Source organism: Akanthomyces muscarius, chromosome 1 (assembly GCF_028009165.1).
Source record: "Akanthomyces muscarius strain Ve6 chromosome 1, whole genome shotgun sequence".
NCBI lineage: Eukaryota > Fungi > Ascomycota > Sordariomycetes > Hypocreales > Cordycipitaceae > Akanthomyces > Akanthomyces muscarius.
The window spans coordinates 1,833,069-1,860,986 of NC_079241.1; the positions used below are offsets into that span (position 1 = coordinate 1,833,069).

At 55.0% G+C, this 27,918-nt stretch overlaps 12 protein-coding genes across 12 annotated transcripts; 6 read left to right on the forward strand and 6 right to left on the reverse strand.

The window, feature by feature from the left end:
- Window positions 1-115: 115 nt before the first annotated feature.
- LMH87_005566 (uncharacterized protein) lies at window positions 116-3,019 on the forward strand (the record flags this gene model as incomplete). Its single annotated transcript, XM_056203304.1, has 3 exons — window positions 116-1,130; window positions 1,185-1,351; window positions 1,550-3,019. 3 exons carry the CDS (start codon window positions 116-118, stop codon window positions 3,017-3,019), a joined length of 2,652 nt encoding a protein of 883 aa, XP_056058777.1.
- Window positions 3,020-3,777: 758 nt separating this feature from the next.
- LMH87_005567 (uncharacterized protein) lies at window positions 3,778-5,841 on the reverse strand (the record flags this gene model as incomplete). Its single annotated transcript, XM_056203306.1, has 1 exon — window positions 3,778-5,841. The coding sequence occupies one exon, from the start codon at window positions 5,839-5,841 to the stop codon at window positions 3,778-3,780; it is 2,064 nt and encodes a 687-aa protein (XP_056058778.1).
- A 480-nt stretch (window positions 5,842-6,321) lies between these two features.
- LMH87_005568 (uncharacterized protein) lies at window positions 6,322-8,180 on the forward strand (the record flags this gene model as incomplete). Its single annotated transcript, XM_056203307.1, has 3 exons — window positions 6,322-6,411; window positions 6,471-6,488; window positions 6,759-8,180. 3 exons carry the CDS (start codon window positions 6,322-6,324, stop codon window positions 8,178-8,180), a joined length of 1,530 nt encoding a protein of 509 aa, XP_056058779.1.
- A 17-nt stretch (window positions 8,181-8,197) lies between these two features.
- Window positions 8,198-9,644, reverse strand: LMH87_005569 (uncharacterized protein; the record flags this gene model as incomplete). The annotated part of the gene is made up of 2 exons (XM_056203308.1): window positions 8,198-9,385; window positions 9,453-9,644. The coding sequence occupies 2 exons, from the start codon at window positions 9,642-9,644 to the stop codon at window positions 8,198-8,200; spliced, it is 1,380 nt and encodes a 459-aa protein (XP_056058780.1).
- A 467-nt stretch (window positions 9,645-10,111) lies between these two features.
- On the forward strand, window positions 10,112-10,792 carry LMH87_005570 (uncharacterized protein; the record flags this gene model as incomplete). The annotated part of the gene is made up of 1 exon (XM_056203309.1): window positions 10,112-10,792. One exon carries the CDS (start codon window positions 10,112-10,114, stop codon window positions 10,790-10,792), a length of 681 nt encoding a protein of 226 aa, XP_056058781.1.
- A 1,050-nt stretch (window positions 10,793-11,842) lies between these two features.
- Window positions 11,843-13,951, forward strand: LMH87_005571 (uncharacterized protein; the record flags this gene model as incomplete). The annotated part of the gene is made up of 5 exons (XM_056203310.1): window positions 11,843-11,891; window positions 11,971-12,191; window positions 12,252-12,727; window positions 12,782-13,233; window positions 13,284-13,951. The coding sequence occupies 5 exons, from the start codon at window positions 11,843-11,845 to the stop codon at window positions 13,949-13,951; spliced, it is 1,866 nt and encodes a 621-aa protein (XP_056058782.1).
- Window positions 13,952-14,815: 864 nt separating this feature from the next.
- LMH87_005572 (uncharacterized protein) lies at window positions 14,816-15,746 on the forward strand (the record flags this gene model as incomplete). Its single annotated transcript, XM_056203311.1, has 3 exons — window positions 14,816-14,857; window positions 14,949-15,668; window positions 15,729-15,746. 3 exons carry the CDS (start codon window positions 14,816-14,818, stop codon window positions 15,744-15,746), a joined length of 780 nt encoding a protein of 259 aa, XP_056058783.1.
- Window positions 15,747-16,745: 999 nt separating this feature from the next.
- Window positions 16,746-18,080, forward strand: LMH87_005573 (uncharacterized protein; the record flags this gene model as incomplete). Its single annotated transcript, XM_056203313.1, has 5 exons — window positions 16,746-16,799; window positions 16,857-16,867; window positions 16,936-17,015; window positions 17,099-17,429; window positions 17,498-18,080. 5 exons carry the CDS (start codon window positions 16,746-16,748, stop codon window positions 18,078-18,080), a joined length of 1,059 nt encoding a protein of 352 aa, XP_056058784.1.
- Window positions 18,081-18,381: 301 nt separating this feature from the next.
- Window positions 18,382-19,020, reverse strand: LMH87_005574 (uncharacterized protein; the record flags this gene model as incomplete). The annotated part of the gene is made up of 2 exons (XM_056203314.1): window positions 18,382-18,650; window positions 18,744-19,020. The coding sequence occupies 2 exons, from the start codon at window positions 19,018-19,020 to the stop codon at window positions 18,382-18,384; spliced, it is 546 nt and encodes a 181-aa protein (XP_056058785.1).
- Window positions 19,021-19,472: 452 nt separating this feature from the next.
- Window positions 19,473-20,553, reverse strand: LMH87_005575 (uncharacterized protein; the record flags this gene model as incomplete). The annotated part of the gene is made up of 2 exons (XM_056203315.1): window positions 19,473-19,492; window positions 19,584-20,553. The coding sequence occupies 2 exons, from the start codon at window positions 20,551-20,553 to the stop codon at window positions 19,473-19,475; spliced, it is 990 nt and encodes a 329-aa protein (XP_056058786.1).
- Window positions 20,554-21,435: 882 nt separating this feature from the next.
- Window positions 21,436-24,485, reverse strand: LMH87_005576 (uncharacterized protein; the record flags this gene model as incomplete). The annotated part of the gene is made up of 2 exons (XM_056203316.1): window positions 21,436-24,280; window positions 24,367-24,485. 2 exons carry the CDS (start codon window positions 24,483-24,485, stop codon window positions 21,436-21,438), a joined length of 2,964 nt encoding a protein of 987 aa, XP_056058787.1.
- A 387-nt stretch (window positions 24,486-24,872) lies between these two features.
- Window positions 24,873-27,703, reverse strand: LMH87_005577 (uncharacterized protein; the record flags this gene model as incomplete). Its single annotated transcript, XM_056203317.1, has 2 exons — window positions 24,873-27,494; window positions 27,545-27,703. The coding sequence occupies 2 exons, from the start codon at window positions 27,701-27,703 to the stop codon at window positions 24,873-24,875; spliced, it is 2,781 nt and encodes a 926-aa protein (XP_056058788.1).
- Between the last annotated feature and the right edge of the window lie 215 nt (window positions 27,704-27,918).

Below are 27,918 nucleotides of genomic sequence, written 5' to 3' on the forward strand. Positions count from 1 at the left end.
GACGACGGAACGCTCCGGATCGAGTGGTGGTGGCAAGGGGAAAGCTAGCCGCGACTCGCTCGAGGCGGTGGGAGCGGCCGCTGCACTTAGCGGTGGTGTAGCGGCTCTGGCGCAGATGTATGGAGGAGGAAAAAAGAAGAAAGGCAAGAAGGGCAAGATTGTGGACAAGAGACAACCACAAGAGGATGACCTGTTTGACGACCCTGCCGTATGGGAGGGACCAGACAAGAAGAACATTATAGAAGAATCGAGAGACGAGACAGTGGAAGATGGAGTCGACGAGTTCTGGGGCCCTAGCCGACCAGATCCCGGCCCCAGTAAGGCACCACAGACTCCCGCCAGCACCAGCTTCACCGAGTCTGGCGATGAGTGGAAAGAAATTGCCAGGCAAGGAGTGCCGGTGAATGACGTCTTTGTCGAGAGTCCAATTCTAGGACACGACGAATCTTCATTGCCACGATCTACGTCTACTGGGCTGCTTCGCCGAGATTCTAGGCTGGAGGAGCCTGAAGGAGGACTATTTGAAGAAGCACCTCACGACGTTTCGTCACGACAATCTTACGCGGAACCGAATGATCTACGATCTTCACCTACGAGGGGACTGCCTGCAGTCCAGGAGCTTCCCGAAGCTGAGAAAGCGGCCGCGACCGGCGAACTCTGGCCCCCTGAGCGAGACAACCGCGATAGTGGTTTTATCCCAGACTCTCCTCAGCGGCGCAGAAGCCCCAACTTGGTGGATGAGAAACTTCGAGATAGTGGTGTGGACAGTGAGGATTGGCGAGATTCGGCGCACATGCAGACACCAGAGGCGCACAGTCGGGGTGTTGAGAGACGACTTGGCCCTTCACCTCTGAATACACCGGTGCTGCATGAACCGTCTCGAGACGACAACACGACGCCAATTGCCGACCCTGAGAAGAAGTTGCGCCGATCAAAGAAAGACTACGCTGGGCTTGCGACAGTGGCAGCCGGAGCGACTGCGCTGACTGCTGGAGCCGCCCATCGCGACAAGGCACACGACAATGAAAGACGGGCCGTCTCAGATTCGCAGGCCGCGCCGAGCTCTGGATCGGCCCTGGGATCTGGGCGGGCTGAGTCTAGCGTGGCACGGCGATCTGTGTCCAACACCAGTTTGTCCCGCCAACGCACACCTGAGCCGCTAAAGTTGCGGCCTGACAGTCCAGGCAGCATCTCAGGCCTCCGCTCCACAGCCACACCCACGCCGCCACCTCTGCGGCGGGTCGACAAGCGCATGAGCGGAGACCTTAGAGCTCTTCGTCAACAAAACAACTCCACGCCGCCCGTTGCTAACGAGGCTCGTGTCCGTACAAAGGACATGGCCGATGTATACGTGAGTGTCTCTTGATGCGCGGTATCCTTTTTCTATCTTTTTTGAGATGCGGCATTTTCGATAGTTTTTGCGTCTTTTTTTGTTGGTTTTTTCATTTTGTCTTTTGCCTTGGGCTCATTCCCAGCCACCCGCACCACTACCACCAGCAAGCTTGCGACAGCCGGCCGCGCAACATAGTACTGACAATTTTTAAAATAGGATGGATTTGGCGAGGGTCGCCTCGGCTCGCCGAGGTCTCCGACCAGACCGCATAGCATGCGCCGCCGCCAAAGCATGCAAGTTCTCGAGCTTGAGTCTCGAGTCGAGCAGCTCATCGCCGAGAACCGGCTGTTGACAGAGGCCCGTCACCACGCTGAACAAAACGTCAACCGAGGCGCCACGTCGGCCCTTTCCGAACGGGACGCCGAAATCGATGCGCTGAAGCAGTCACTGCAATATCTCCAGAACGAAGTAAATCGCCTGACCGAGGTCAACGACGGCCTGACCAGCGCCAACGCAGAGCTTGCCAACAAGGACAACGGCCGATATGCCGGCCTGGCAGTCCACGGCGATGGCACCCGCAGCCTCGAGGGCCCCGACGGCCAAACACTGGAAGAAAAGGATGCCGAGATTGCCAGTCTGCGAGAGCAGCTCGAAGCTGCCAAGGAACAAGTTCGCGAGATGCAGCGCCAAATCCTCGCTTCCAAAGCCGGCGACTCCGATTTCCTCAACATCAGGGACGAAGACTACTTTGACACCCGCTGCCAGCAGCTCTGCTCCCACGTGCAGCAATGGGTCCTGCGCTTCTCCAAGTTTTCCGACATGCGCGCCTGTCGCCTGACGAGTGAGATTAATGACGAAAAGACCATTGACCGCCTCGACAATGCCGTCCTCGACGGCTCCGATGTCGACATTTATCTCAATGACCGAGTCAAGCGCCGCGACATTTTCATGTCCATGACCATGAGCATGATTTGGGAATTTGTCTTTACCCGCTACCTGTTTGGTATGGACCGCGAGCAGCGCCAGAAGCTCAAGTCTCTCGAGAAGCTCCTGACGGAGGTCGGCCCGCAGAACGCCGTCCGCCAGTGGCGCGCGGTCACGCTGACGCTCCTCGCCAAGCGCGCCAGTTTCCAGGAGCAGCGTGAGCTCGACACGGAAGCCGTGGTGCAGGCCATTTTCCAGACGCTCTGCAAGATTCTGCCCCCGCCGAGCAACCTGGAGAACCAGATCCAGTCGCAGCTGCGCCGCGTCATGCGCGAGGCCGTCGACCTGTCCATCACCATGCGCACGCAGCGCGCCGAATACATGATGCTGCCGCCACTGCAGCCCGAATACGACGCAGACGGCGAGCTGGCGGCCACGGTGCAGTTCAACGCGTCCATGATGAATGACCGCACCGCGCAGAAGGACCGGACCAATGAGGAGATTGAAGCCGACAACTCGATTGTGCGCGTTGTGCTCTTCCCCTTGGTCGTTAAGAAGGGTGACGACGTGGGCGTCGGCGACGACGAGATTGTCGTCTGCCCCGCGCAGGTGCTCGTCGCGCGCGAGGGCGGCAGACGCCATGTGACGCCCTCGAGCGACGCCGGCGGGGCTTCGCTCCTCGGTGCCCCAAGCCGCCTCAGCGTGGTGACGGATGCCATGCTCAGCCAGCCCGATGCTCAATATTTCGAAGGTGGCATCTGAATCAACCGATGGCACTGACAGTCCCCTTGTCGATAACCAGTCTCTCGGGCCATCTTCTAATGTCTTGTCCTTTTTTTTTGTTTTCAAATCTTTTTAGATTTTGTCATTACATGTGGTATATATGGGTGTTGTGCATACGCAGGGTGGAAAAAATACCAGGGGTTTGCTTTTTTGTGCTTGTATGAGAACATATGCTACAGCAACTTTTTTTGCATATAAAGGAAGAAAAGATGGAGTGAGTGGTTGGGTATATACAACACGGGACGGAGACGAAAATGCGTCTTCTTGGTTTATTTGGCGGGTCTATATTTCCAGAATGCTTTTCTTGGTGGATTGGAAGCGATGCCTTCTTTTTTTGTTGCATTCTTGAATATTTCTTTTGGACTTGCCCTGCTTTCCCCCTCTCCCTCACGTCGGTCTCGCAGAGAAGAAAAACCTTGGACGGAAGGTCTTTTTCTTCTTTTGGCATTGGGGAGAGGTGATGCCTGGGAGAAGAACATTTTGTGTATTACGATTGTTATTTATCTACGCGCCTTATTTATGAGCTTTTTGATCTAATCTGCTTGTTGTTCTTGAATTGATAAGATATACATAGCTTTATGCATCTATATACAATGACTATTGCTTTGCCTTCTAAAAAACATGTGCGACAATGCCTGCGTGACAAATGTCTGGTATCATATAGTAACTGCCCATGTAGCCTTTTTGAACATTCCATAAACTCTTGAAAAGGAGATGGTATCATGTGGTATTTGATTTTACCGGAAGCGATTCGATTGAGTGAGATGGCGCTCGCGCTCTGCATCGTTCTGCAGTGTGCTTCTCAAGTATGACATGTCGAACGCGTCTGAACCTGCTGAGCGACTCCTCCTCGACATTGCTGCCGATTGTGCTACATCGTTCTGGGTAGTGGCACTGTGAATAAGATGCCGCCATCCTTCCAGATGCTTCCGCATCTCGCGCGCGGCCTGCGGGCTGACCTGATCGTGGACCAGCTGCATCGCCCACTGCAGATGTGTTTCGCGACCCCAGCGTCCCTCGTCGAGATCAAGCGTGACGGCCGCAATGGCATTGCGCAGAACCGTCGCGGACACCTTTCCCGTGAGCGCCATCTGATAGGCGGCCGCCCGCCGGGCGCGTCGTATCCTCTGGCTCCTGCTGAGGTTGGAGCTCGAGTCGTACTTGTCGCTGAGCAAGTCAATCAGTTCCATCTTGGACTCGACGGTACCGCCCTCGGCCTTGATTGCGCGCCACGCATATGATTCAGCCTTGGGGTACGCCATGAACTTCTCGAAATGCTCCTCCTTGGTCCCGGAGAGACCTACGTCAAGTAGTTGAATACCTTGCTTGGTATCATTCGCAGCGATGCGGAGTGCCATGGCAATGTCGAGTTTCCCACAGGCATTTGCAACAGTGTCGAGCATCTCGGCGCATGGTGTCTCCGCGTGAGCGGCCATCAGCCCCTCAATGAGGTGCCAGGTCTCGCCAATATCGGCAAGGAAGTCGCATAGCGAAGCTATCGCGGCCTCTGGATGCTCCGTTGCTGACAGTGTCTTTGCCAGCGCCGTCCATCTTTGTGGCAAGCTATCAAAGTAGTTCCAGCCGGCGACCTGCTTATGGGCATCCTTTGAGAGGGTTCCGTTGCTATTTAGGTGAGCGACAGCCAGCTGCCATATCCTATAGCCGTTGTGATCCATACTCCGCCCGTAGGTCTTCTTATATATCTTGGTGAATGATTTGCCACTCAAACGTGTGTCATATGCCTGGGTAAGGAGCCAAGCAAAGGTTGTCTTCATTCTTGTGTCTGCATCATATCGTGCATTCCACACAAACTTGTTCATGCTGGCGGACAAAGCAAGTCGTTGCTCTTCGCCAAGTCGGCTGAGGGCACTTCCAATCTTGGAACAGCACCATAGCCAGGCCGGGTTGCGATGATCCCGTGTCGCCTGCGATTGGACAAAGGTTTTGACGTATGTGAAAAGCGTGTCGTTGGAGATTTTGGCCTTGGCAGAGGCCGGCATGGCCGCTATTAATTTGTTGAAGCAGCTGACGTCGTGGAACCGGCCGTTGACGGCGGCGACATAGTTGAACATGGCTGTCCACATCTCGTCCGGTACAGCATTCGGTCTGCTTATTTGCGTAGCTTCCAAAGCTTCGGCTATAGAGGACCGAATCGTTGCGAGTACTTTGCCGCCGACGCGCATATCTGAAATGACCTGGTGGGAGGCTGAGTCGAACGGCTCCAATGCCACCATCATGTCATCTGTGGATATCTGCCCCATCAGGATTCCCTCTTGTATCGTGACGCAGAAAGCCTGACAGACCTCCTGCGCAGCACTCGTATCACTAGTAGCAAGAGACGAGATGTTGAGTCGCAGATCATCAATCGTTGTCGAGAAACTTGGGTATTGGTCAATGTCTTTCGGAGGTAGTATGAATGGTTTGTCGGCGTCAGACATCTCCAGCCACTTCAGAAATCTATCCCATAGATTCGGAATTGATATATGGCGCGATCGTATCCGGCGTTCTTCGGGGGTGGTGGGCGCATGCCATTGCCATGTCGCGTTCGAAAGAACTTCAATATGCCAGGATGGTGCGGGGTGAGCATGAGGGTGCATGGCGCCTGTCAGAGTCCGCTTCCCAAGTCGTCGGCTGCTTTCTAGTGGTCCACGATGCGACATTATATGGCGACGTTGAGGCGTAATGCGTCGTGGGTGCCGTTCAATCGCACGCTGAAACGTCTTGTCGGTGGTCGGGATGCGGCGGCCGCCAGTCGCCATACATACGGCGCGCCCGCATGGCGCGTGGTATTGCGCCACCATTAGATCAGGTTATGTCGATTTATGACCCATTGGTATGGTTGGTGGGCTTCAGCGGTCGAAGTCGTGCCAAGTAGATGGTTTGGTCGATGCGGTCTTTGACAGAGCTTAAGGACGTAACTTGCGAGCTTCCACATTGTGGTGGAGACTGTGGGATGGACGGCAAATAGTTCTTCCGGCTGTGGCCGTAGTCGCAGCTCTGTTTGTAACTGGAAGTTTTCCCGACATATACTTTGAGAAAATATTCTGCAAAAAAAGTACGATTCAGTTTTATTGATTTTGATTAGACGTGTATGTTGTCTCATTTAGATTTTAAAGCTGTGGTGGAGGCTAGAATCTCAGATGCGGGTGAGCAGCCTGATCTTACAGTGACTAACCTTCGAACCTTCTACTGCTGAGAGACGCAACCTCCAAATTTATTCGGTGTTCGTGCCATCGAAATCATGGCATGGATAAAGGGCCTCCTGTTAACAGGTCACGAAAATGTACAAGCCTGCTCCACCTCGCCCAAAGAAGACGAGCATCACCCGCACGCGAACGGGATGCTGGGACTGCCGCAGGCGGCGTGTAAAGGTAGCAGCGTGCATTTTAGTTTTATATAACACGCACTCACACTAATACTTCAATACTAGTGCGATGAGAGGAAGCCTGTATGTGGGCGCTGTGAGCGATTAGGAGGCGAATGCAATCAGAAAATCGGGTTCAGATTCTGCCAAGTTTACGAGCAGGGCGTCGCAGAAAAGCCGACCAGCAATCATGGTGAGGTACAACGAGTGGCAGACTTGAAGCATACCACAGCGTGTCAAAGCTCAGAAAATGGTTCGAATCTATCAACAGGCGCCGAAGCGAGTAATCATGCCGCTGTAGTACAAAGGACAGGCCAGATTGCATCGGGACCCCCGACTTTGACTATACCGCAGAGTCTGATGCTGCAGGCCAATCCCGCAGATGCCGTCCAATTTTATTCCGCGGCATGGGATTGGCAGTGCATCCCTCACCTTGCTTTGATGCTTCGCACTACGGATGATGCGTCCCTTCTCCGTTCGTCACCCCTCTTTGTGGACATGATGGCTGCCGTGTCCGCAAGCCATCTCAGCCGGACGTCACCCCAACCAAGGCTGCTCATGCCCACGGACGGGCAAAACTTTCGACCGGATCCAGCGCACGAATCCGTCAGCCAGGAGTTCTATGGCTCCGTCATGAAGAAGATGGCACGGTGGAGCGAGCAAGACTTTGGTGCCTACCCAATCCTTGGCCTGGCTGTTCTCACTCTCTTCTGTCTCGTCGAATCCTCCATGGGCTCATTCCAAGCCTTCGGACTGCATTCCGACGGCGCGGCCAAGTTGATTGATAATTTTGCTACAAACGCTCTTGCTCAGGATGCCCAGGCGTGCGCGCTGCTGGGACCTCTGGTGGAGGTTCGGATGCAGATGTGGTGGCGCAGGGTGTATTTTGGCACGCCCGGCTTTCATAGACACCGGCCAAAAGTGTCGCTCGACCCTGAACTCAGCAGTCTGACGGGGTGCCAGTCCCGACGCTCGTCGATACTCCTGAGGCTGTGCGAGTCACATCGCATCAACAATGCGGCCATTATCGCACACTGGGACCGCTACTCCGACAATCTTGTAGAAGCAAAGAGCGCAGGAAATGTGCAGCCAAGAATTGACCCGTTCGAACGGATGTTCGGACAGGAGAAAGAAAGGCTTGATTCTTGGTGCCAAATCTATTCCTTTTCTGGCGAAATGGAACATGTACAAGCCACTTTCTATGCGACCTCGGCGACGCTCGAAGTGCATCCGCTACGTATGGTCTCCCACACCGAGGCCATGGATTTTGCTTACTATGTTGCATCGCGAGTGCTGCAATGCCCGGGGCCCCTGGATAGCTTGACTCTCCATAACCCAGAGGAGATACGCCGTTCGTACACTGAAGTGGAGTCCTGGATTTGCCTTCTCCTGCGCGTCGTGGCTGGTATGAATTGGAAGGACTGTGTTCGTTACAACATGTACACGATTGGAATCACGGGCGTGTTGCTCGCCTGTCTGCTGCGTTCGCACGATCTCCGCATTGGGCTATGGTGCGAGACCTGGTTGCAGGGCTGTTTGGATGGTAGCAGTTTTGAGGAAGGGAGCTTCCCGGCTTTCCAGACGATGAGCATCATACGCCTAATCAATAAAGAGCACAGCAATGGGCGCGATGTGTTTGGTCTCTTTCAGACGGTTGAAGACGGTGGTGGTTCAGGAAAATTCGGCTCATATCAAAGCCAGGCCCTGTCGTCTTTGCTACTGTATAGCAGGTGTAGGACGACAGGACGGCTGCTCTCACACTATATTTCTATCTGAAGTGTTAATTTATCCCATTACCACCCACTAGCTCTGCACCACACGTCGACAATTTGTGTCTCAGTGCCGGACATATCCGAGTCTACCACCAAATACCATCCGTAGAGCGCACCTGTAATGCAAGCGTGATTGGGGTAGATTCGGATGCTTTGGCCAACGGTGAGCGGAAGCGGCATTGTCCCATTGCCAGTGGCATCAGCTTCCCAGGCAAGGATAGAATGCTCTTGACTAACTCGGCTTACAATGAGCTGCCGGCCAGCCATTGTCTCTGGCGACAAGGCTGAGCGGTCGACAACACCCCATCCTTTGTACGCCGCGCATGGTTCGCGTCCGAGACCAAGAACGCCAACGGAAACGAATGCCTCTGGTTGTGCTCTCTCACCATTGTTGTACACGCTGCACACCTCAGAGACAACAGAGACGGCAATCTCGTCTTCATAGGTCCCGAGTTTGACCCTGGATTTGGTTGCAAGCTGCTGTATATCGAGAATGGAATAAACGCCGGCGTGTAGCTCCAAGCTTGTCTGGATACCAGACGGTCTTTCATCCCCAACAGCTTTCATTGCGGCGCGAAGTGATTGGGCAGCTGGGGACAATTCGCCACCGTCTGCGACAAGGTTCTCAACGGACGATACTTGAGGAGAGGCACCAACACTTATGACAAAGGTCCTGTTCTTGGGGAAAAATTGCGTGTTATCGGCCACCGCATCCATGCAGCCAGTAATCTCCCCTTCAAGATTTGCCATGGCCTGAGCAGGAGTCGAGTCGTTGTAGCTCAGACTGCTGTGAGAGTACAGGCCGATGAAGTTGGCTGTGCTCTGAATGTCCAAGGTAACAAGTTGCAAAAGAAGCCCGTCCTTGTTGATGCCCCATGGGGGAAGCCCCGCACGGTGATACCCGGTGTCGACCTTGACGTATACGCCAGCGGGGAATCCAGCCTCGTGATGGAATCGAGACAAGAGCCTGAGCTGGTCTGCATGGTCTACCAAGACGGAGAGACTTCCCGCTCCTAGTTTCTGTCCGACTGTAGCCAGGCGACTGACTTGAGATTGGGGTAGGGGAATGCCATACAAAACGTTTACCTGACGGCCTTGGTGCTGATACTCTGCCAGGAGGGGAAGCAAATGTTCAATCTCGGCAATCGTTGATACAACGAGCTTAACATGGTTGCTATCTCCAACCTGCAGCCTAGTACCTTCCACAGTCTGTGATGCCATTAGTTAGTTAAGACGCGATAAACAGTCCTGTTCAACACAACATCGCTATGCTTACTTTGTGTGTTTTGACGTGTGCCCGAAAGCCAACGCCGAGTGCTTCGGCCGCGGCCGAGAGTGACTGGCAGTGGCGGCGCATTTTGGCCTGATCGAGCACCAAGGCAGGTTTCGGTACATCATGAATGTTTTTGCCAACATAGAACTGGCACAGGCTCTCCTGGCTTGGGTTCAGTCTCTGTGGGACGAACATGTTGCATGGACGTGTGGAAGAAGGAATTTGCAAAAGTGTGTCACTAAGCTTTGAAGAAAGGCCTCGATTCTGGTATAAATACACATCCTCGATAGAAGCCCACCTTTGAAATGCCGATGAGCTCCGGGTGACCGTCGTCGTCGGTCGACTTACACAGGCCAAAAGAATGACGCTATACCCAATGGAGTGCGCGAGAACGACGAAGCGGCGAGGCCTGTGGAGACGCGGATCAGGTCAACCAGTGGCGATACAACTCGAATGTGATGTCCAGAGTTAGGTCTGCGTAAGAAGAGCACCCTTGGAGGATTCCTCAAAGAAAGTGCGCACATGATTAGGTTTTGGGCGCTAAATTTGCAACTATATAACTTGGCTGGGGCCGTGGTGGTTGCTCAAAACAATGTGCTGTGCTGCAAGTTCTCCGCTCATGCACATCATACATCCGTCTCCAAGCAACTATTAGCAAAGCTATGACATCTACATCTGGTAACAATGCCGACGCCAGCTGGCGTCCAAAGGTCGTCATCTTTGACCTTTTGACAGCTCTGCTCGACTCCTGGACTCTATGGAACGCCTCGACGCCGTCGGGAACAGAGGAGGAGGGCCGCCGGTGGCGCGCCCGATATCTCGAGATTACCTTTTGTCAAGGCGCATACGCGCCGTATGAAAGCCTCATGAAGCAAGCCGCCGCAGAAGCCGGCGTGGCTGCGTCGGCACCAGATGCCTTGCTGAGCAACTGGTCTAGTCTACAGGCGTGGCCAGGGACGTTTGCCGTGCTGAGACGACTCAAAGCGCAGGGCTACAAGCTCGGCGTTGTCACAAACTGTTCCAAGACGCTGGGCAACATTGCAGTCGATTGTGCGGCCACGTCGAAAACCGGTGAGCAGCTCGCCTTTGACGCCGTCATGACAGCCGAAGAGAGCGGCTTCTACAAGCCCGTCAAACAGGCCTACGATGCGATTCTAGAGGCGATGGGCGTCAGTGCCGACGAGGCGTTGTTTGTGGCGGGCAGCGCGGGCGATGTCCAAGGCGCGACGAACGCTGGCATGAGGGTCGTTTGGCACAACCATGTCGGGCTGGCGGCAAAGGGCAGCGCGGTGCCGTTGCGAGAGAGCAAGTCGTTGGACGACGCATTGAAAGGATTCATCTAATCAGTCGAGGTGTCTGGTTTGTCGTGCGCCTACAGTCCTGCGCTATGGAGCTGTTGCTCCTTGGATATGGCGAGTGGCTGTTCGAAATGACACTTGCATCTGCATGGCGTTTGATTGTGGATGTGCCATTGACATGCTGCGCCATGGAGGACGACCAGTTGGCCGATAGGGATGAGCGCAATTGAGGATTGAAGACGAGGGCCTGAGCAACTGGGGTATGTAGGATGCTTGCTGCAAGAGGAATAGCAGGCTGAGGGGTGGGAGGGGTGGAGGCTGTGGCAGTGAAGGCTCAGGGGAACGGCAGGAGAGGATGTTGGACTCTAGATTGCTTGTATTTCATCAAGATGGTGCAAGTATTTTCCCCCACTTACATAGGCTCATGTTCGAATTTTGAATAATTCCTACCAATTCTTGCTCGTTTGCTCGTTTGCTCGTAATTTTGCGGCAGTCACTTTGATGTGCCCCTTACTATCGGGAACCGCATGTTCGTGTATCAGCCACTGTAGAAGCAAGCTGGAAAGCCCCCATTCTGGCCGACATTAGCGCCTGGCTAGCGGCCTCGCAGCGCGCATTACCCTCGGAAATTGCAGTCAATCTGGCCCAGCATGCTACCTGTGCTAGGCTAGCCTCACCCACGCCGCCATGACCCCAGACATGTGCGATACCTAGGCAAACAAAACAATCCTACCTGGCCTCTCGTCCGAGCATCGCCTCCTCTTGCAACCTAGGCGCCACCCAGGGACTTGATCGCTGGCTTGTGGGTTGGTTATTGTCCTTTGCTCTCCAGAAGGTTGCTGCACGTGCCATCGTTTACTCTAAACTCGCATATCGTCATTGCGACTATGGTAGAGAGCGCCTAATAAAGCTACTTCGACATTGGCACTACCACGTTCCCAGACCCGTCAAGTGCCTGTGTGGTCGCGACATCTACTTGACGCCAACATTCCCTTTGTCTAACAACTATTCAACCCTCCTTCATGGCCACCGAGGGCGTCTAACAAAACGCTGCATTTCCTCTGTCTCTTTCCAACGTACCAAAGCTACTTTTCGATGGATCCTGTCGTCTACCAAGAGTCGCCCCTGGCCGACTATCTCAAGGGTCAGTGCAAATCGCTTGCCTCGCGTCCCGGCACTCTGCATGATTTCTAGAGTCTTCGCCAACTAACTGTTTCTTCTAGATGAGGATGAAGAGTCTCATGAGGGCTGGGCCGAGGCCGACAGCCAGTCCGAGCGACCAGCTTCGATCCTGTCCGACACCTCGCCACCTGCGAGCCCATCTCAATTTGCGCCCACCGGGAGACCTCTTGTGAAGCAGCGATTCAGAAACAAAGCACTCGCCCCTTTGCAAACCAGCAATACGGCCCTGACGCCGCTACGCGCGTTGCGACGGAACTACTCGGTAAGACCTGCCGTCTGCTTTCTAGTGCCCCCAACTACCAGTCTAACCTCTGGATTCCAGGCCGCAGTTGCAGCCAGCATGGATAGAGCCGATAACGAGAAATTCCTGGAACAGTTTCGATATATTATAATAGCGTCTCAGCTACTGAGTGGCCATACGGTTGCGGCTCGACGACACGCTGGCGCAGAGGCTCTGAGCGCAGTAGCCGAAAGCGATCAATCGCTCCTGTCAAACGAAGGAATCATCGCGTCGATACTGGGTGCCCTGGCTGTCGCCGTGGTGCTTGGCTGGATTTTTGGGCACAAGAAGGAATCCTACGTCACCAAAAAGCGACTCGTTTTTCTGGTAGTCTTGCTCGTTGCATCTGGTGCGCTTGGGCAAGTCTATGTTCGACGCCAGTGGCTCCGATACCGCAGAGAACAGTCTTTATCCGAGTTGAGCGGGTTCATCATCAATTCGCACGAGTTCGACAGTGTTGTGGAGGCTACGCTGGCTTTGGTCCAAGAAGTCGAGCTGGTGTCGCGAGGATACAGAATGTACGAGCACCGCCCGCTTGCAATCAAGGAAGAACGAGCTAACAGCCCAAGCAGTAGCGCGCCGCTCCCACCAGTTAGCCGCATCGAAGACCGATCACAAAGTCGAAAGTGCGTTCGTTTGAGAAAAGTCTTGAAGGCACGCCTAGCCGAGGTGCTTCAGCAGTACGACAGATTGGCTACGCTGGTTCAAGGCTTCTCTGAGCAAACTGAACTCGAGAAATACTACGACATGTACGACATTAGCGACTTTGATATTCAAGATGCTCGCCAAGGCTACAACGAGAACGAGTTTGAAGACTCCGAGTCACTACGCACCCTGAAGATCTTGGCCGCTCGATTCTATACTATGCGCAAAATGTTAATCTGTGCCATGTTGGCCCTAGACGCCAGCGGAGAGAGAAATGACCTGCTGCGCTGGACCGCAGCCGTGGAAGCGTTGCAGGAATTAAACAAAACGACAAAGGCTGCATATAAGAGAATCCAAGACATTCTTAGCGAGGAGCAGTGTAAGTACTATTGCTGTATGGAAAATAATACTCGGACTGACCATTTGAAGCGTTTCCCGTTCCGCCCACACCGAAAATCCCCCTTACACCAGGTCGAGAACGCTGGCGCGCACAACTACGGAAGCTCGGTTCCCTTTCCACTGGTATCCGCGGCTTGCAGGCCAAGCTGCATTTACTGCGGGAGGAATCCGACAGAGCTCTTGACGATTCGAGCGACATATCAGAAATGGGACCCAACCTGATGGCTCAATACGACTCAATCGGCGTTGACCTAAAAGAACTAATGACGGCATGGGAGGAAGGCAAGAACGCACTAGCGGTCGGTATCGATAGGAACGAGAAACGACTGTCGTCGATGAGCACTCTGATGTCGCCGCGTAGCTCGATGAGCGGCGTTACAGCCGCTGAAGATGGCAACGCAGCGGACGCGTTCAAGGCACTGACAGGCGAATCACCCACCCGCTCGGAAAAGGAGTATCCTGAGGCAGACCCCGAGGTGTTTGAGGCTGTAGCCATCCCAAGGACCCGAAGCATGCTCACCAGAGAGGAGCGCCTAGTCAAGATGAAGGAGGACCGAGAACAAAAGGCCCAGGCCCGCCAGCAAATAGATGCCACACGAGGCATGCTACGCGAGCTCGAGACTGTCATCAACCTTCGTCCCAAAAACCGACACAGCACTCCGGCTGAGAAGCCGTCAAACCGTGTTGTGTCGATGTAACCCACTGTCACGGTTCTTTTCTCTCCACGTTCGCTTTACATATTCGACTTTCCTTCTACGGACACATATTTTTACCACATATTTTCCTCACGGCGCCAAGGCGGTTGGTTCTATATTTCAATCCAACGTACCAAAACAATGGTGTGGCAGCATCAAGCCACTGGATTTCACGGCGCAACTTGGCTTTTTTTTATACTGCTTGAACTCCCTGCTTAGCTTCGTGCCATTTGTTGGCTTGACGGTATTGCAGCAGCAGGTTGATTCGGTAGATGTACCAATAGTATAGAAGGGATTAGCTGGACAGGATATATGGGCACTATCCAGACACTGAATTTCTTGCTTGTGTTATAATTAGTGGTGCTGTGCCGAGGGCGCGCGCCTGGGAAGACTGTATATAGGACTGAATCTTGTCTTATAAATTGAGAGAATCGCAAACGGATCGAATTGTTGAGACTATTGCACACGTTATTGGGCCTGTCACAAGGGCGCCACCCTACCTAGGTAGCGATGCCCCGCGGCGCGTGGAATTGGCGTCCTGAGAGCACCCCGCTGCGACGCGTCTCGATTACCCACCAGAGCTCGCGCGTGTTAAGTGCCTGCATCAGCGCTGGGCACTTTTTGCACACTTCCTCCTCTTCCTCCTCATAAATCACCGTTTGTTCTACACCTGCTCTTCGTTTCTGCACACGCGCTGCATCTTCCGCCTCTTTTTTTATACTTCTTTATTACTCACACACTCCCAGTCACATAAATCAGTTAGTTGGCTCCCCCACCGCCATCCTGCTCAGACCCCGCGCGTGAACGGTGGAATCGCGACAATCGAGCCGAGCAAGTTTGCATACTGACGCGAAATTGCTGTTAGAAATGTTGGAGGCACGACTTGAACAGGCTAGCATCCTCAAGAAGGTAATTGGCTCCTCTCCTAGGCGAGCTCTTTGCCCGACCACATCCGTTGCCCATGGTCCGACCTGCTAACCCCCGCACGCGTGCCATCTAGGTTGTCGACGCCATCAAGGACCTCGTGCAGGACTGCAACTTTGACTGCAATGACTCGGGCATCGCGCTGCAGGCCATGGACAACTCGCACGTGGCGCTGGTGTCGATGATGCTCAAGGCCGAGGGCTTCTCGCCGTTCCGGTGCGACCGCAACATTGCGCTGGGCGTCAACCTGACGTCGCTGACCAAGGTACTGCGGGCGGCGCAGAACGAGGACATCCTGACGCTCAAGGCCGAGGACGCGCCCGACGTGCTCAACATTGTGTTTGAGAGCAGCGAGAACGACCGCATCAGCGAGTACGACCTCAAGCTCATGGACATTGACCAGGAGCACCTGGGCATCCCCGAGACCGAGTACGCGGCCACCATCTCGATGCCGTCGGCCGAGTTCCGCCGCATCTGCACCGACCTCTCGGCCATGTCCGAGTCGGTCGGCATCGAGGCGAGCAAGGACGGCGTCAAGTTTTCGTGCAACGGTGACATTGGCAACGGCGCCGTCACGCTCCGCAGCCACACCAACGTGGAGAAGCCGGATCTCAACGTCGACATTGAGCTGACGGAGCCCGTGTCGCTGACCTTTTCGCTCAAGTACCTGGTCAACTTTTGCAAGGCCGCCGGCCTGTCGGGCCAGGTCAAGATTTGCCTGTCGAGCGAGGTGCCTCTGCTTGTCGAGTACAACTTGTCGGGCAGCAGCTACCTCCGTTTCTACCTGGCTCCCAAGGTAGGACTCACGCCTGGTTCTGAGTAATGATTTTGATATGCTAATTCGCTGGCGGTACAGATTGGCGATGAGGAGTAAGAGGAAAATGCCGAATTAGAATAGAGAAAGAAAAACAAACAACACCGTACGAGGTTACGATATATGTGTTGGGTATGGTGTGAACGCGAGATGCGCGTCTGGGGGGGCCATGGCTTGGGGAACAATGCACATTACTCGCTAGAACCGAACGATCAGCTACAGCAGGATTTTGAAAAGGATGGACACCATGTGCGGGAGAATCAAAGATTTGACAGCACAAGCTTGGGCAAGAGGGCGCGATTTTAGGTAGTTTACTTTTTTTTTTTTTTGCTGATATGGCGAGAGGAGCGCCCCCCGCATACATACTGGGTGGTCGGAAGAGACCCTCACGATAATGAATGAAACTTGCACTACAAAAGAAGAAGAGAAAGTTGAAAGATGAGGATGCATGATTGCGTTGACGTAAAAATAGTATTTGTGCTGGATAGATTTTGTACGCGAGAGACACAAGTCTGCTGGGTTGAGAGCCGCAAGATGGACATTCATTGTCTGGTGGTGGGGCAAGTTCGTCTGCCCGCCGCTTGTTAGCTTTTGCCCGCAATTTCGCCCGCCATCGCTGTGCCAGTCAGTCAGTGCCCGCATCCGAGCCAGCGCAAGCTTTGCTTTCCCGACTTGTTGCAAACGGCCGCCATTTCAAGCGAAACAACAATCACGGGCAGCAAGCTGACCAGTCTCGGCATCATTCTGCTCCGCATCACCTACTGCGTTCCCTCAAAAAGAAAGGCTTTATACGGTGCAAGTGTAAGCACGGCTCCCGACGACCACCAGTGTCGTGCGAAGCAAGTTGGAGGGGTTGCACCCGGAGCCATCCCCAGCCAGCCTTGTCTCGCGGCTCTCGCTGCCAGGTGCCTTGGCTACATAGCCGTGTAGCCTCGAAAACAGGCTGCTTCTTATATCTCCTCTTTTTTTTTAGCCCATTCATCGTCTTTCAGGTTCATAGCCAGTATCTCAAAGAGCACACGCAACTGAACGAGCTTTTGCCGTTTGGCGGGGATCAAAATGTCTGCCGCTCCGATTGTGCCGCCCACGCGGGTCTTGGCCGTCGCCAGCCATGTGAGTTTCTTCCACGACATGCCTTATATCGACGTATAAACTAACCACACCTTGCAGGTTGTCTCGGGGTATGCTCTTTTCGTCCCAGAGAATCCCAACAGTCATTGCAAATTCGGGGATGCTAACACACTCACAGCTATGTCGGCAACAAGGTCGCCGTCTTTGTGCTGCAGTCTCTGGGCTGCGACACGGCCGCTCTAAACACTGTCCAGTTCAGTACGTTTGTTTTCTGCCATTTCTTCTTCTCCTTCCATCCAAACACGACAATGGACAAGAAAAAAAAACTAATAAAAAAATAGGCAATCACACTGGCTACAGGCACTGGACGGGAACAAAGGCCACGGCGCAGGAAATCAGCGACCTCTACCGCGGCCTCAAGGACAACTACATCAACGACTTTGACATGATGCTGTCCGGCTACATCCCTGGCGCCGAGGGCGTCCTCGCCGTCGGCGCCATCGCCAAGGAGCTCAAGGCGGCCAGCCAGCAGCGGCCGGGCGACTTTTTCTGGGTGCTGGATCCGGTCATGGGCGACAACGGCAACCTGTACGTTGCCGCCGACGTTGTCCCCGCGTACAAGTCGCTGCTGTCCTACGCCGATCTCATCATCCCGAACCAATTCGAGGCCGAGTATGTCTCATTCTTCTGTTCCGTCTCTCTCCTCCTTTGGTTCAGTATGCTAACCCATCTGTTGCCAGACTCCTCTCCGAGGTCAAAATCACAGACATGGACAGCCTCGCCGCCGCCATCCAGGCCCTGCACACCAAGCACCGTGTCCCGCACGTCGTCATCACCTCGGTCAGCATCGCCTCGCCCGACGTCCCCGCCGGCCACCTCTGCGTCGTCGGCTCCACCATGACGTCCACGGGCGGCGCGCGGCTCTTCAAGGCCGTCTTTCCGAGCATCGACTGCTATTTCTGCGGCACGGGCGACATGTTTGGCGCGCTCGTCACCGTGCGCATGCGCGAGGCGGCGGCCACGAGCCCGAGCCTCATGGCCCGCGGCAGCTGGGTCAGCGACGACGACGTGGCCGCCGTGGACCTGCCGCTGGCGCGGGCGACGGAAAAGGTGCTCGCGAGCATGCACGAGGTGCTGACGCACACAAAGGACGCGATGCAGGGCGTCGTGGACCGCACGCTCGCGGCCATGGCGACGGAGGAGGAGCGCAGCGGGGAGAAGCAGCGGATGCTGGCGGGGAAGAAGGCGGCGGAACTGCAGCTGGTGCGCAACTTGGATTGTCTCCGTACGCCAGAGAAGTCAATTGAGGTGCGTCCATTTTAAAAGGGATGTTGCTGGGAGTTAAGGGGGGGGCGGGTGGAAATTGCATGGTAGATGGACGAGAGATCCTTCAAGCTATACATGGGGCATTCATTGGTGGACTTTTATCATTTATTGCTCTCTTTTTTTTTTAATTCTATCCATGATTTAGATTTTGTTTAGCCTCGTCTAATGCATGCCAATGTCTCGTTTCCTCGGGCGTGGCGTTCTGCTCCTTTATTCATATTGCAACACGATGCCCTGCATCTAGTCTCCAAACCCCTCGGTCGGTTTCCCCCCGAGTCAATATACGCTCGCAGTAGTCTTATTTCGCGTTGCTGTAGCCGGTGCTGCCGAAGCCGCCCGCGCCGCGGACGCTCTCCTCCAGCTCCTCGACCTCGACGACGTCGGGCGTCACGATGCGCTCCAGGACGAGCTGCGCGATGCGGTCGCCCTCCTTGACCTCGTAGTCGGCGTCGGCGTGGTTGAAGAGCAGCACCTTGACCTGGCCGCGGTAGTCGGCGTCGATGACGCCGGCGCCCGTGTCGATGAAGTGCTTGGACGCCAGGCCGGAGCGGGGGGCGATGCGGCCGTCTGTTTTACGCCGTCTGTCAATCATTCGCCACTAGAGATGGACAAGAGGGCTGGAGGGGGGGGGGGGGGGGGGGGGGGGGTGCGGAAACGTACAGGTACCGCCGGGGACGGCTATGCTAATGTCCGTGTCGACGAGCGCCTTGCCGCGCGCGGGCACCGTCGTGTCCTTGGCGGCGTACAGGTCGTAGCCCGCGGCAAAGGCGCTGCCCCGCGTGGGGAGGCGGCCGGCGGGCGACAGCTTCTTGACCTGCAGCGAGGGGATCTGCTCGGCGGACATGGTGTTGGTGGTGATGGTGGCCTCGTCGGTCTTGACGCGCTTCGCGGGAGGAGAGGAGACGTTGGGGTTGGTGGCTTCGGGGGCAGAGGACATTGTTGGAAAAGAAAAGGGCCTGGTGGTGAATATGGAGAGTAAAGTGGTGGTTGGTTGGTTGGTGGTGCAGCAACAGGGTCCTGCTAAGAGGGAGACGCGTGACGCGCGTTGGAGCGCGTTTGGAGGGGGGAAGCTGTCGCGTAAAGTGGTCTTCTTTTTGGCTCTGGTGGAGAAGGGAGTTGGTCGGGTGTGGCAGAACACCAGGGAGCTGGTCAATTCGTCTTTTTTTTATACTTGTGCCGTTGACTTGGAGGATTAATTGAATTTATTGGCAAAGAATGAGGTATAGTCGTGTTCCTCGAATTCAACAGGTTTAGAGTGGCCAAGGCCTACCTATCAATAACCGTGGGGTGATTTTGAATTTGCACCCAGCTTCCGCCTCCCGTATGTTGGAGCTGGCCTTTGGTATATAGAACGAGGTGAAGGAGGCGGCAAACCAAAAAAAATTGAAATCAAATGCAGAGAAACAATACTGTTGTATTCAGTCAGTAAAAAAGACTCATAGTGTCCTTGATGGCCCCATGCAGACCCCAGACAAACAAAATTGTTGGATTTCCACTTACACGCCCACGCCAACATGCCCAACGCCGCTCTCCGTGCACCACTCCCTTCTGAGCGCACCGGATCCGCGCCCACCGGCTCTCGTATCCAGCCGGCCGGCACCTGCTGTATGAAATCAGACCAGTAGTCGCCCATGATCCGGTAGCCCGCGTTGGTCGGATGGATGCAGTCCCGGAGCAGATCCACGCCAAACGAGTCGCCGCCAAAGTCCACCGCCAAGACCTGCTTGCCGCCGGCCTCGCGGCGCCGCGCCGCAACGCCCGGGATCAGCCCCTGGAGGACCTCCGTCTGCGGCGCCTGGTCCGCGTTGCACGTCCCCGGGATCACGGCGACCAGCAGCACCGCGTCCGGGCAGGCCCCGACAATCATGTCGATGAGCGTGCCGAGCCGCGCGGCCGCCTGCGCGGGATCGTGGCCCTGCCGCGAGACGCGTGGGTCCGGGTTCATGTCGTTGGTGCCGGCCATGAGCAGCACGACGTTGGGTCGCTGCGCGAGCGCCGCGCCCGCGTGCTCGGCGATGAACTGGATCGTCTGGCCGGACCAGGCCGCGTAGTACCCGTCCTTTAGGCTGCCGGAGCGGACGGTGCCGGCGTACGCGACCTTGTTGTTGCGCGAGAGGTTCTGCTGCAGCTGCCGCCGGTAGCCGTCGCCGTCGCCGCCATCCGTGTCGCTGAGCCAGCCGACGGTGATGGAGTCCCCGAGCGGCAGGATGCGCAGCTCCGCGCCGTTGCCGACTGCTCCGTGCGGCGGTGCCGTGTCGTTGCGAAACTTGAGCAGCATGGGCACGGTGGTGTTGTTGGCGCTCGCGTCGGGTCGCTCTTTTGCTTCCTTCTCTGTGCCGAATTGCGCAAAAAGTCTCCATGTCATGAGCTGCATGATAGGCCATCCCATGAGCCTTTTGGTCAACGATGCGCTGTCGGACGCAGCACGGCGAGCCACGAGTGCTTCACCACTGGGGCGACTACTAATCATGTCGGCATTGTCTGTCGCCGGCGTGGCCGCAACGATTGCGAGCAACGGGGCAAAACAAAGAAGAAGAAGCAGTCGCATGTTTGCCTGCGGCGGTCTCTGTGCCGACACCGCACGAGATTGTCCAGCACAACGTACCACGGGCTGCTACGAGAATTGGTGCAGCTGCTGTGCCCTTTTGTGTTGGCCGGGCGGCCTCGTACGAGTTGCTAAGGCTCGTTTCAACCCGCGTACGCCATCAACTGCGCCAATGTGACATGGAGCTTCTGCAAAAACGGCTCGGAAAATAAAGGTAATCAGGAACAAGGGGGTAAAGGGCATCTTAAAGGTCCAAACGTACGCGATAAGGGAACAGGCCGAGAAAGCCTTGTTTCTAGCTTAGCTCTTTACTCGCAACACGAATGCTGCTGTGCTATAATTGGCAACGATCTTCTTTCCGTAAACGTAAAATAATGGAGTGTCAGCGAGACAACGTGCTTCTCAGACCACTTTTTTTCTTCTTCATCGTCCGTGTTACGGGCCGCGGCAATCCTTCACTTCCGACCGTAAATTCCGACACTAAAAGAAAGGGTGACAGCTGGCTGTAGTTCATGCAAAATACGCGGTAATCTTACCTCTAACACGACAGCGCAACCAACGACAAGCCCACGTGTAATTCCAAATTCAAGCGCCAAGACTTGTCTAGTGTAAAGAAGGCTACTGCGTAAATAGTTTCCGCAATACATAGTTGTTAATGCCGCGCCGGCAAAAAGCGGGCGTCGCGTCGAACCATGATCCACGAGGCTGGACAAGTAAATAGAGGCTGCTTGCTTGAAACACCTCTTGGATTTGAAATTGGTATATAATCATCTCTCAATGACATCTAAAATAAAATATTGCATCGGCTCAGAAGAACTTGCTCTTGAGCGCTCCCATGACTAGTCCACGCTTCTGCTTGCCCATGTACTTGCTGACGTCGTCTGCCCAGCCCTGGCTCTGAACCTGCAGATTGTCCATGCCGTCGCCCATGATGTTCAGCTTCTCTGTCCGCTCGGCCAGCTGCCGCGACAGGTATGAGCCCCATCCCTCCTGCGCACCGCCCACTGCCGCGCCTCCCGCCACGCCGCCTTGGCGGGCGGCTCTCTGCTCCGCCGCGGCAGCCGCAAGCATACGCTTGCTCGGCGGACGGTCCGGGCCGCCCACGAGGATGTCGAGGTCGAGGACCGATACGTATTGGGTGCCAGAGATCCACTGCAGATTGGAAATGGTCGGTCGTGGCGGGCACTCGAGCTTCGGGTTGAGGAGCACATCGGGCGACTCTTCCAGCGCTTTGCCAGTGCCCCAGACGTGAATGACCTCTAATTCACTGGGTCCAGTCCATGCGAATATGTCGCCCGTCTGTGTAACTACCGTTCCAGTAATTCGAGTAGGGTCCACAGTAGGAAGATCAGCCTTGCCGATTTCCTTCAGCGCAGGAATAGAAAAGGCTCGCGCAGTGCGGTCTCCAAACACGGCGACGATGGCGTAGCCTTGCAGTTCGAGCTCCGCAACAGACGCCGCGTCGCATAGCATGTTGTCAAATTCCTTAGACGCACCCTTTGAGTTGGCAGGGTGGAAAATGCGAATTTCCGTCTGCGTGACAGCAACTACTGCGCCATTCACTTGTCGTCCGTCGCGCAGTCCAGCAACAATCTGGCCAGTGGCCGCAGCAGGTCTGCCTGTGTTTACTTCGATGGCGTTGAGAGAGATGACTTTGCTATCGAGAGCCAGCACACCAGCGAGCTGAACCGAATACGTGCCATTGGCAGCGGGAAGCAGCTTAAATGTAATGACCTTGCCAAGATTGGTGCCGACGAAGCAGCATATGCTGGAATACTTGTCCTCGTCAAGAGTCATGACTCCAAACTCCATGACTACGGGCCATTCCTTCTGTGGCGCAGAGTCAGAACGGCTGTGGCCACTCTTGAAGAGCGAGCCGCGCTTTTCTTGCTTGGCGAAATCGGTCATGGGGGCCTGGTATATAATTTGCGGACCACGAAGATCGATGATGGTAAGGAATCCGAGCTCAGACCCGACGGCAACGAACCCGACGTTAGAAAGCTTCACTGCCGTGATTGGCCCCATCATCATCTCATATAAAACAAACGGCTGCAGTCCTTCTTTGAGGTTGGGCTCCGCACGAGAGCTAATATCGGTCAGGCCCTTCGGATTGGGGTCAATAGGAGGTGATTCAGCCTTTCCATGGAATCGATTCTTTCCCCATCGGTAGACAATCGCCTCGCCCGTTCTAGTGCCGACGACGAATTCGCCAGTGTTGCTCGCCATGCTCATACACGAGATATCAACGTCATCGTAGCGATTCAGTGCACGTGCAATATCAACCTGTATAGGCTGAGCGTTTTCAATCTCGTCAGCATGGCCCGAGTCCCAGATGCGAATTATGCTATCGGCGTGGGCAGCCTGGATGATGGTTCTCTCCTCGAAACGCTTGCGAGGTCTGGCGGCTTCAGCACCACCCTTGAGGATCGGCTCTCCCTGGTCTCTCTTTTCCATCATAGATAGCCACCTGGGCCGCTCCAGACTGGACACATGGACTTTGGTAATAAATGGGTGTACGAAAAACGTTGACGGGTGGAGCTGATTCGTTGGGCTAATAGGATAGCCTGATGGGAAGCTCAGAGTAAGAAGCTCGCCTGCACCAAGCAATGCAACAACAGCGATTGGGTCCTGTGCTCCATTGAAATGTGGTGAGGAGCGTGGGATCAGGAGGAAGTCGACTGCTTGTGCTCCTGGCGGCAGCGTCAACGGAATACTGCGCTTGCCATGGAAATAGTTTGCAAGGGCCTGCCAAGACGATGTCGCATAGACGGGTGTCAGGCCAAGATCAATGAATGTGAGGCTATTCTCGGTAGAAGTAGATGGGTGGCCGCCGGCGATGAGCAGACCGGAGTCATCACAGTTGTCCTTGCAGCACCATGCAATTCTTGTATATGGCTCAACAAAGGCCGATTGAACAGGACCGGTTGTCGGCAGTTCTACTCCTGTAGCTGTCAGGGTTCGTGCCAGCACAATTTTTGGGTCTTTCGGATCCCAGAATACGAGGCTACCGTCGTCGTGTGCCGTCAGGATGAAGGTGCCGGAGGGGTGCCACAGCGCGTGTGTAAGTCTTGGTTTGCGAATAGTGTCCATGGCAGCTCCATTTCCTCCTGGAGCTCCGCGCGGGACAGCGTATTCAAAGTATTGAGTCGGCTTGTTCTGCTTGAATGAGTATGTGGCCGCGCCGTGTGTGTATCCGATGAGCAGCTTGCCCACGTCGCGCGGGTGCATAGCCATGCAGACCAGAGTCACCGCCCGCGCGCCAGGGTCCTTGTCTTTCCAAAAGTTGGGCAGTCGGAAGGAGCGCGACAGCGAATGGCGATCAAGATCGTACGCCATGATATCGCCATTCTGCAGACCGATAAAGGCCCAGTCCAGCATCGGGTCCACCACCATGGCCACGACAGTTCCGGCTACCACCTGGGCGCCGACCCGGGCGCCAGTGTCCAGGTCCCATAATCCGAGCTCATTTTTGGTGTCGAGGCTAATAATGTGGTTGGCGGAGAAGTACAGGCTGTGAAACGAGGTGGCGCGCGGCGGCTGCAGCACTTTTTGCACTCGGCGCTGGCCAAAGATGTAAATCTTGCCCGCGCCAAACTTGCTTTCGCTCGTGCCGATGGCGAGAAGGGACTGGACGGGGTCGTAGGCAAAGCAGCTAGATTGTGGGCAGCAAATGTTAGCACGGCCGTTTTCGCCGGTCGGGGGTCCATGTCCATGGCGGGGCAGGGAAGCGCCTCGTACCTGATCTGAGAGTTGATGCCATAGCGAGCTTGGTAGTCGGGCGTGAACAGCTCAGGTCGGATGCTGGCAGACAGGTCATTCTGGATGCCTGCCTGCTTTCCTCGAAGATAGCCCGCCATGATGCCGTTTGGATGGAGATGCAGGATCAAAGTGTCCCGCCAAGCTCGGGCAGTGTCGCGCACCTCTATTTCTTGGTGGGGCACCGCCTTGACACTGCGCCTACCGGCCAAGCTTCGTCGTGGCAGTGCCGACTTCCGACGCCATCATGAAGCATCAGGCAAAAGGCAGTTTTTTTATCATCATTTATAAACATCATCACTTTGCACATTTCTCAGAGGCTCTAACTAACTTCTTTTCATCGTTGTGCTATCTTAATTCGCTATCTAGCAAAGTGTCCTCCGCCGCCACCTACCGCCAATAGTGTCATCGCAGTCAAGCCATGCGATCCCCAAATTCATCGCCGTTTTTTTTCGGTTCCTCACTTACTACTTGAAGCCGTCTCTCGCTTAGATGAACCACATGGTACTCTTGAAAAAGCTTCTTTGCCGCTCCTCTCCATTCATGGGCTGCGCACCAAGACGTCCACCGAGCGGAAGCAACTTTGGCGCGTCTGTGGCCATTGGCATTTCGGCAAGGTGGCCCTTAGCTTCTTGGTCACGAGCCATCTCATGACCCTTGGCACCCTGATGACCTTCGCTGCTGTAGGCGTTCTCGTGAGCTCGGGCTCGGTCGCCAGCGAGATGCGCGTAGTAAACGGCAGGGTGGAGTGAGACAGGCGTGGTCGACCTTGCGTACGAGTAGCTTTGATGATAAATCATCTTCTGCAACTCATTTGCAGGCATCTTGGCCTCATCTAGGATCACAGTGTAGTGCACAGGGCGGGCAGTTCCCTGAATGGCAACGTGAGAACAAAGATAGAAATCCCACATAAAAGGATGCGTGACTTCCTTCTCGACTAGAGTGCCAGGCAGTGCGTTTCCGTTTCTGTCACCTTTTTGAGGGAAGAAACGAATATGATGGCGCTTCGTCGCTACAATGACGGTGAATTGCGGTAGCGGTTGGCCGGGCATAGCCCGTGTAAGAAACCCCTTGATTTCTTTGATCTCCTGCTCGATGACGTGCGCGAATTGGCCTTCCGAAACACCGTCCCGAAAGTAAATGATGTGCTTGGGGACAGCGTTGTGGTTTATTCTCCACTGCGTCGATAACTGGCCAAACATAAAGTTGATGTTGCTCGGCGTCAGCATCTCGGTTCTGAACCCGTTGGTCTCAACCGCGGCTGCGTACCGGTTGGCATCCTTGTCAACAGACATGGTCATGGCAGCAACGGAGGCTGTAACAGCTCCTGGGGAGGCGTGAGAAACATCAACGCCGATGATCATGGTAGGGCGGGAATCAGGGAAGTACGTGGCTGCTTTCGGCCCCTTCCATGGATAAATGGTGCGCGCAGTAGCGCCGCCAAGCTTGGCATTGACCTTCATGCAGACGTTCGAATGATATTGCCCATTGTTCTCCAAGACGGCTCTTCCGTTGACAACCTGTGTGAGGATGCCAAAGCGACAGTCGGCGGACTTTTTGAGACGCATGTAATGAGGACTGTTCTTGTGCTGCACCACAATGAAAATGAGCTGAGTATAGCCCTTCTGGGTGGTGACTTGCTGATGAGCCCAGTGGAGGGCCTCAGCAACATCATTTCTCACGTTACCCGGAGGCATGAGGATCAAAGGATCCGCAGTACACTTGCCTCCATGGCCAATGAAAGTAGTCTTGAAGGTCTGCGCAAAAGCCTTGAGCTGGGGAAGTTGAACGCAATTGTCGAGCGCCAAGAAGCCCCAGTTCATCAGTGGCGCATAGTTCTGCTTCCAGAATTTCTTTCCACGAAGATCCCAACGACCGGAGAACTTGGGGTCCGCGGTACCTGTGCTAAAGTTGACCGCCGGGGGCGCAAGAACTTTGGCATCGACTTTGGTGAATTGCGGGTCGAACTGGACACCATAGTGACGTAGAAACGGATCATTGCCTATCTGAAGGTCGTTCACGTGTGTCTGAATGTCGCCTCTTCTCTCCTTTGGTCTTGTAACCGCAATCTTGATCATGGCGGCCGTTTGATCCGGGCTGAGCTTGAACGGATACCTTTGCAGAGGCTCAACCATTGCAAATTCCATGGGAATATAGCCAGCTTTGCCGGCATCTAGCAAGGGAAAGTTTGCATAGCGAAGGTGAGCACCGTACTTCTTTTCAAAGTACTGCGCAACAGACATTTGTTGGCCCTCGTGCTCAAACTTGACAGTTCTGGCGTTGCCACCTTCAGCTCCATATTGTTGTCCGAAGGCAATGTCTTGGATGGTGTATACCTTGTCGGCCGCAGCGCTGCGGTTTGGGTGGCGCACCGTAAATTTGAGCTTGCGGAGCTTGCGAAGTTGTTTAAAGGCATCGCTGGACTCCCACCGACCACTGTTGCCATGGACGGGCTTCAGTTGGTTCGCCAGGTCAACTAACTGAAGATTGCGCCAGCGTCTAGGCTCGGAAGCCGCAAGATAGTTGCAAAGCAACTTGTCGACGGTCTGGTTCCCAACCCAAAAGCAAGTGTTGGCAATGTCGGCATTCAATGCAAGCCCGACTCCGCCCCGGTTCAAGTTGTGGCTGAGACGGACGGAGGCATAGGTACCCTTGTGAACCTCAACAACGGTACCGTCCATGAGAGGTCGACCCTTGGCCTGGCGCTTGTAGAAGTTTCTCTTGATCGCCAAAAGGTTCTGAGAAGGCCACTGTCGGATCAGGTGGTCAACAAAGTTCAAAGCCTCATTGACAGCGTTGTTGAACTGGACGCGCTGCTCGAGATATCCTTTGAGAGCCGACATCTGAACCTCAGTGGTTTTTCGCAGCGTCACATGGAAGTTGTTGCTCTGGCGAGCAGGTTTTTGTTGCACCTGGGGACGACCTTCGTCCAGGTTGACAGTGAAACGAAGCTCACCACGGTCGACCAGAGCGGGAGACCAAGCAAGCTTGTTTCCGTCACAGATCCACATCTCGTAGTTGTATCTCTGCAAGGCAGCCTTGAAGGTCGGGTGCACCCAAATTTTCTTGAGGATGGCAGTCTTCTTGTCGGGGTCTGGAGACAAGGCGACCTGGTCCTTGTTAGAGCATTTCTAGGTGAACAAGATGTGTGCGTACTCACGTCATACTGGTAAATCTTTTTGGTGAAGTCAAACTTGGTCATGCGGTATTGGTTGACTTCAACGACGGCGGGTGAGCCTTCGCTGTTCAGGTTGCTGCCACGGAGTGTGAAGAGGGACTTCTGAGTGTCCGACACGTAGGCATCTGGAGGCAACTCCATTCGCGTGTTTCCTGCTTTCTTGGTCGGTCCTCCAAGACGAGCGGGATCAACACCTGGGCCTTGAGTCCAGCCAGGTTGACCAGCCTGGCCCGCGGCGGAACGAGCCGGGGATGCAACACGGCTTGCGGAGACTTGAGAAGGGGCCCTTCCCGAAGGAGGGCCACTGGCATGTGGAGGGCGTCCACGATCAGCCATACTCTAAACCCCAAGTTAGT